This window comes from Stegastes partitus, unplaced genomic scaffold (assembly GCF_000690725.1).
Source record: "Stegastes partitus isolate 25-593 unplaced genomic scaffold, Stegastes_partitus-1.0.2 Scaffold1960, whole genome shotgun sequence".
Lineage (NCBI taxonomy): Eukaryota > Metazoa > Chordata > Actinopteri > Pomacentridae > Stegastes > Stegastes partitus.
This window is the reverse complement of record NW_007579691.1, coordinates 114655-122776: the sequence shown is the minus strand read 5'-3', so window position 1 is coordinate 122776 and position 8122 is coordinate 114655. Positions and strand designations below refer to the sequence as shown.

At 43.4% G+C, this 8122-nt stretch overlaps 1 protein-coding gene across 1 annotated transcript in view; it reads right to left on the bottom strand.

Moving 5' to 3' along the window:
• The window catches only part of LOC103373351 (pleckstrin homology domain-containing family G member 2-like), a 57620-nt gene that overhangs the window by 12659 nt on the left and 36839 nt on the right, over positions 1–8122 (bottom strand). Inside the window, exon 3 of the mRNA XM_008303223.1 lies at positions 5124–5632. Coding sequence (XP_008301445.1) covers positions 5124–5632 — 509 coding nt within the window. The remainder of the gene's footprint in view (positions 1–5123; positions 5633–8122) is intronic.

Here is an 8122-nt window from a genome sequence, read left to right as displayed (position 1 = left end):
TTTACATGTTGACTAAAAAAACAAACGTACATAAAATCATAAATGTGCATTTAAACGTTAGTTCTGAGGACTCTCCTTCACTTTGATCATCTGAAGCTGTCGTCACTTCACTGATATTTGCTGTATTTTCACTGTTTTTTAAAACATTTTCAGCATATTTTCTCTGTTAGATCAGCAGCGAACGCTGAGCAGAGGAACATCTGTCAGCATCTGTGACGCATTCGCCTCCAGCAAAGAGCAAACACACAACCAGCCTCCACACAAACTACACAAACGCACAGCAGAAGTTATATCACAGAAATAAGTCATTAAGGAGGAACAGAATCAGATTAAAGTGCAAAACGTCGTGCAGCCAGACGAGCTGGAACTAAAGCAGCAGATTAAAAACAGAGACCTACCTGACGGTTTAAATCATTGGATGAACACCTCGGCTCTCCGTCACCTTCTGAGAGTAACTCAGACTGAAAAAACTGTTTCTCAGCTCGTCTGATTTCCTGTTATTGGCTGAGCGAGTGTGAACCTAAACCTCTATGCTAGTGAGGACCGGGCCGGTGTTGAGACGCGTGTCGGCAGTCTGAGGTTCAGCTTTGGTTTGATGGTTGCAGCTAGAATCAGGTTCAGGTCGGAGGACGGCGGGTCAGAGAACATCAGCGACGGTCCTCACAAACACAGCAAAGAGCCGAGTGTTTGCCAAGTGAAATCTTCACCTGACTTCAAACACAACAGGATGTGGTTTGACGAACACCCGTCTCGTTCTGCTTCAGTCTGTCTCTGACACACACGCCCTCATTAACATCAGGTTTCCTCTCATGACATTATCATTTTCATGTCTGAACATAAGGATTTGACTCAGCTGTGACTCTGCGATTTTCTTCACCTCAAACTCAAAATTTGTCCAAAATTGTGGAAACTACCTGAAAATGCTCAAAATGAGCCCAAAACGATTTGAAGTTTGTCCAAAATGTCAAAAACTTTCCTAATTACTTAAGATTTGACCCAAAGATGCAAAATTTGCCCAAAATAATTCAAACTTTTCCAAAACTGGAGACTAGTCCAAAATGATAATCTGGTCTGAAATGGCTGAAAATATTANTGCAGTCAGCTTCAACTTTAGCCCAAAGTATAGAGAGACAATTGGTGTTTTGTTGATCCATCGATCCACCCCAGCTCCTTCCAACTTCATGACACCACTTGATGTCCTCCTTTACTTCCGTTATAATTAATACAGATGTTTTTTTGGCGTCTTGCTGCCAGTTTTCCACTATTTTTTACAGTGTGGCAGATCTCCATTGATCTAACAGAACATAAACACTCGTCCTTTCCTCACTTTTTCCTTTTCTTTCCCTTCTTGTCCCCCACATCTCCTCCATGACACCAACTTCACCTCCTTTGTTTCTCCTTCACATTCCTCCCTGCGTCTCCTCCTTTTTCAATCTTCTGTTTTTCTACTTTCCCCTTTTCTTGTCCCCCAGATCCCGACTCTTCCCTTTTCTCCTCATGTTTCCTCCTCTTTAAACCTCCTCCCCCCCGTTTTCATCTGTCTCTCCCCCATCATTCGATTCCTCCTCCTCCTCGGTTTCCTGTCCCACTTGGCTTTAAGTCAGCAGCTCGATCCCCCTCTAAAGAAAATCATCTGAAAAACTGACTCCGCTTTCACTTGTTTCAGCAGTTTCACGCTGATCTGTTGAAGCGAGGCTGCAGAGACCGATCGGTGAAAGTGAACGAAAAGAGTCGATCCAGCTGCAGAGAGTTCATTTGTCATAGAAACTTAAAGACTTTTTCCAGTTTCTGTGTTGTTAGTCTTCTCACACACACACACACACACACACACACACACACACACACACACACACACACACACAGGCCTATTATGGTAGTTGGTTCAGATTCCAAGTGAGCGTGACATCATGTAGCCTCAATCAAAACCAGACTGCAGAGAAAAACCTCAAACGCAGCGAGCAGCGAGGGCTTACGTTACAGGACAACACACTCGCCTATCATCCGTCCTCGCCATCGGGACGCAGGAATTCTGGGATTGTTGCCTCACACTGCTAGAAAACTGGAAGAAGACAGATGAAACCACAGCGAAGGTGTTGACGGACGCCGTCTTCCTGCGTTGAAGCGACTCGCAGCTGCATCCAGACACGAGGAGAGCTGATAAACGAGATGTATGAGGTCGCTTTCTAAAAACAATAGTGACGACATAAGTCTGTCCGTTACAGCGTCTTTTAGTTTAAGTCTTCTCGGATGCACTGAGCTTCTAGTTTTAAACTTTATTTAAAAAGTTGGTTGACGTTCAGGCTCCAGATGTGAAGCAGGAGAATGAATCCATAAGATCTGACATGAGAAACTAAAACTTTGTCCAAAATGACTCAAGATTTCTCCAAAATAGGTCAAGAGTTGTCTGACGCAACTCAAAACTTGTCCGAAATACTAACAAGCTGTCCAAACTGACTTAACACTTCTAGAAAATAACTCAAAATGACTTTAACTTTGGTCTGAAATTATTTAAAATTTGGCCAAAATTACTCAAAGATGGTCGATAATGACTCAAAATTTGCCCAAAAAGTCTCAAAAGACGTCTAGAATTACTCAATATGACTCAAAATCTGAACAAAATCACCTGAAACTTGTTCAAACTGACTAAAAGTTGTCCAGAATGGTTCAACATGTGTCCAGATTGACCACAGCTTGGCTNCCATAACTCGACTCTGGTGGGACTCGAACCCACAACCTTTGAATCACTCCTCCAGTGGTTGACCAGAAGTCCAACGCACTACTGACGACTGAACCATCCACGCTGCAGTCTGAGCGCTGCAGAGAGGGGGCGCTATGACAAGAAACAACCACAGGAATCTGACTAACGAAGCTCAGCATCTGACTGTTGTCTGTTTTCACAGTTTCAGGCTGATTAATGGCGTCATTTTGGTCATTTTGACGGATTCCAGCGTCTGTTTTAAACCTGAGTTTATCTCCCAATGCTTTAGCCGCTGATAACCGGCTTCTCTTACGTAACGCCGACCGTCTGGCCGAATGTTTCTCGAACTTCTCGGTTCCTGCTTCAGTTTCTCTCCCAGAAGGTCAAGCTGCCATGTTGACTCTGAGCCTGGAGTTACTGTTTAAACATCTGGTTTAAAGTTTCATCACCGCTTCCTCGTCGCTCTCCGACTCTTATCTCCAAAATTACCAGCTGTGGCTGCGCACGCATTTTTTAAATAGTTGACAGGAGGCTCGTCGAAGGAAAGTTAAACCTGCAGTTCAGAAGAGCAGTTTTCTGCATTATGAGCAGTGACTGTCGGGCTGCTAATTAACACGTCTGGACAAATTAAGCAGAACAGACAGAAAGGGAAACTGTCCGGTTGCGTTTCCCGCCAAAGCCAACAGATTGAATAACAGAAGATGGAACTTCATTGGTGCGTTTTACCAGCAGCGGTTGGTAAAGTTGGGTCACTGTTACAGGAAGGAAGCATCCGAGGAGCTTCAGAGGAAAGATCAAAGTGTGAAAAAGTGTTTGCATCGTGGACTTCTTTCTGTATAAATCATCCAAAACTCAAAACCTTCCAAAGAGTTTAAAAGGTGTTTTGAAGAAATCTCCAGAATGAGTTTCACCAGAGTCGACTCCTGATGTTCTACCAGCTCGACCTCCAGCAAGATGTTTAACTATCAAGGACATGTTTTCACTAAAAAATAAAAAATAAAAAATCTTCAAAACTTCATAAATTATCAGCATAAACTGGAAAAACTGAAAGAAATGGTCAGATTATCAACTTTCCCACAGTCCTTGAACACACCATGTTTACAGCTCTGTCGGGACAATGAACCAAATCTGAGCTGAAATTTGTGATATTTCATTAAAACCTCTTTATTCCACAAGTCTCCGTTAAAAAGTCTCNCACACACACACACACACACACACACACACACACACACACACACACACCTGGCCGACTCCTGCTGCACCTGGACCAATGATGGATGAAACACACACAATCAAACAATAAAGGTTTTTCCCCCATTCAGAAGTCCATTTAAAAAACGTCCATTTTAACACAGTGCAGCCGGAGCACCGACAGCCCTCCAAACCGCTCCTGATTTCATTGTTTATCAATCTTGGTGGTTTCTAAACATCATATGTTGTAGTTTCTGTGGACAAACGCGCCCTAGATCTGTTGTCTGGTGCAGCAGCAGCAGCAGCAGCAGCAGCAGCAGGAGGAGCGAGGAGGCCGGCTGCAGGTAAAGCGGCCCAGAGGCTTCACACCTGGACGGTAAATCAGTCGACTCCTCCCACACAGATGTTGGTGCGCCGCGGCCTCTCTGCTGGATGCTCTGTTTATCTGACCTCTATATTAAACCACAGCTGCACCGTGATTGGCTGATTCAAACGAGCACTGACATTTGCTCGTAACACTTTGGTTTCCGTTTTGTCTTCGGTTCAACTAAACTCGCCGTCTTTCTGACTCGTTCCTTCATCAGTCCACAGGTTCTGGATGGTTCCGGTCAGGACTTTGGGGAGACCGGTCCAGAACCTTCATTCCAGCCTGATGGAACCATTTCTTCACCACTCTGATGTGTGTTTGGGCTCATTGTCTGGTTGAACTGTGAGTTAAGAGGCCATGAAACTAGGACCGGACCCGAACCACCACCCGCCTGTACCCGGATATACGTCGTTAATTGGGCCTGAATATCTGGATGATGAACAGAACTTTCTCCATCACCAGCACCAATCATTCAAGTTTCTGAACTAGCACGTTTTTCTCATGTTTCCAGGAAACCTTTAATAAACCTATAAAAGAACCAAAAACTGTTTTTTGTCACAAAGATTTCAACGAAAATTCAGAACCATCGGAGTGACTGGAAACTCAGGACTGTCCCGTTATGAACGGTCTTTCAAAGTGGACGGAACCTTTTGTTGGTGTATGTTTTCTGCTTGTTGGGTCACGGTTCTGGTCCGTGACACCTGCTCACTGCAGTTCACTGAGAGGCCACTAGTGTCACTAACCTTTAACCTTTAGGTCATTTCTAAGCAAACATTTCTCATCTCCTCCATGTAACGACCCTTAAAGTCTCCTCGTAAGCTGAATATTAGACACTAATGTTTACGGACCGGATCAGAACCTTCTTACCTCCACGATGCTCTTCAGGTCCCTGACGTAGGCTTGTTCCGTCTCTACGATCTCCAGAGCGACTCGTTCCAGCCGTGAAAGCTGCTTCGGCGTCGCCACCACCGCCGCCGCCTGGTTGGGGGCGTGGCCTCCTCCCATCACCTTGACAACCCCTCCTCCTCCAGGAGCTCCTCCTCCTCCTCCTGCGACGAGCGGCGTGAGGTCCAGGCTGATGTCGGACCCGTTCCGTTTGGGCGTGGAGGAGGACGAGGAGGCGTTGTAGGTCGGCACGGCGCCGTACGGCAGCGAGGACGAGGACGAGGACGAGGAGGACGAGGAGGAGTGGGAGGCGTCCTGCAGCGACACCGAGGAGGCCGACGACGACAGCGACAGGGAGGCCGGGCGCTCTCCGTCCGAGCACACGGTGTTGACAGAGGTGCAGGAGGACGACGACGCTCCTCGGTCGCCGGACGACATCATCCTTCCCACAATCCCACTGAGAGACGAGACCGAGGACGGACGCTTGGCAGCTGCAGACAGACAGACGGACGTTCAGTCAGTGACACAGGAAGACAGACAGAACCGACAGAACCAGACAGAAACAGACAGAAATAGACAGAACAGACAGAAACAGACAGAACCAGACAGAAATAGACAGAAACAGACAGAACAGACAGAACAGACAGAAACAGACAGAACAGACAGAACCGACAGAACCAGAGAGAACAGACAGAAACAGACAGAACCGACAGAAAAAGAGAAACAGACAGAACAGACAGAACCAGACAGGAGCAGGACACATCAGAAACGTTTTAGTTATGATTTTACACCTGTACCAACCATTTTAGACATTTTATCAAGATTTTTTGTTGATTTTTTAAAAATTATTATTATTTTGGGCCATTTTTTTTTTTAAATTATCACTGTCAAACATTTCAATTATATTTTATTATTTAGCAATATTTCTTGTAATATTTAATATTCTTAATTTAGTAATATTTTTTTACATTTATAAAAAATTACATTGATGTTTAAATGTTATTTTCAAACATACTAACATTCTTTTAGTATTTTTAAAAAAATGTTTTTGGACATTTGATTGTTCTTTGTTTTAATTTTCAGACATTTTATTGATATTTTTGGACCATTTAATAATATTTTCTTACATTTTATTAACATCTTATAAATAATTCATATTTTGGGACAAGATGATAATATTTCTGGTCATTTTAATGATATTTTGATATATTTCGACTTGTGATCTGAACACATTTATCAGTTTTCGGGCATTCATGTGTTTATTTTGGACATTTTAATAATATTTCTGAATCACGTTGTTCATATTTTTTGCAGTGCATGAATCACTTTTGGAGGTTTTTCTCACGTTCCTTCACTGTTTCTCTGCAGCATGAAGTCCTGCAGCTCTGTGGAACCAGAACCACATGAAGACGGAGCGAGAACTCAGATCACAATCACAAACTAAACCAGGAAGTGTTCGTCCTATCAGCCTGGACCAGACTCAGATCTTCCTCTTTTGGTCCGTTCTCTCAGACCGACCACACCTCTGCAGCATCGCGGCCTATTTATCCTCCAGACGTCCCTGCAGGAGTCGTTTCCTTTCTGGGCTGAACCAGAAGCTTCTCCCTGTTGGCTGCTGTCACAGCTTCACAGCAGATTGTTCAGCAGCAGCTTGAACAGCTGCAGCAGCCGTGTGAAGCTGTTAACCTTCATGCGTGTGGTTTAACGTGTTCGGCTTAGAAAAACATCCCTAAAGAACCTGTTGACTCCTAATAGAGTCCAGACTGAAGAAGGAAAACACAGAATGCACTGAAGCTTAAACAGAAACCCGTCCAGGGAGCCAGTGGTGGTTGAGTTCGGTGTAACTTCAGTTGTTTATGTGTCAGTTTGTGTCTCTCTTTTGTCTTTTTTGTCTTGTTTGTGTCATTGCTCTCATTGTTTTTGTCAGTTCGTGCCTTGTTTGACTAATTTTGAGCCTCTTGTTTGTCTTGTTTTATGTCGTTTTAGTCATTTTGTGTCTCGTTTGTGTCTCTTTCTGAAAGTTTTCTCTCATTTTCTGTTGTGTTGAGTCATTTTTGTGTCATTCTGGAACCAGATCCAGTGTTCAGACTGTGACACCTGGATGGATGTAGAACTGATCTGGTGTCAGGTTCTAGCAGAACCCAGATGTGTTCTTCCTCCTAAATGTCATGTGTCTATCTGCTGTACTGATGAAGTTCTGAGGCTCAGAAATGATGGAAAAAGTCCATTAAAGTGATCAATCTGGACCCTCCTCTGTGGACTTGAAGGACCTGGACCTCTGGAACATTCACAGTCTGAAGCTAGAACTCTGGTCAGCAGCTAAAGGTACTGTAGATATAGAACCAGATGTTCTGAGGAAGTTCTGAGGAGGTTCTGAGGATCAAACTGTCGAAGCTTCAACCGAACAAAGTGATGATTAAAAAGCAGAAGTTTGATAAAAAACCAAACATGAGGTGGAGAAAAGTTTCGTGTCTGAAGTTACAGAATCATTCAGCTGTGACGCTTCAACACACACACACACACACACACACACACACATACACACACACACACACACATACACACACACACTGAGCAGCGTTTGCAGCCTTATTTAGAAGTGCTTCCTCACAGGCTTCGCTTTGACTCGACATCATTCGTTGGCTGCTTTCATTCATGTTCTGGTTTCTATAAACTCTGAACAAGACACTCGAAACATGAATGAAACCCGTTGAGTGTTTTTAATAAGATGAAACTAATGTTTGTTAAATCTCTCATTTAACAAACGGATCTGTGCAGAATTTCAACAAGACTTTTGTTTGTTGTTTGTCACTAATTGCATTTCACACTCGAATTTAACAGTAAAATAAAAATAAATATCTACGAAATTCTGATTAATTATCAGTAACATCGAGGAAAATTCACTGAAATACAAAAAAACAGTCATTTTACAAAACTAGAGAATTTTTTCTGCATTTAAATCAGGAATAAATGACATTATT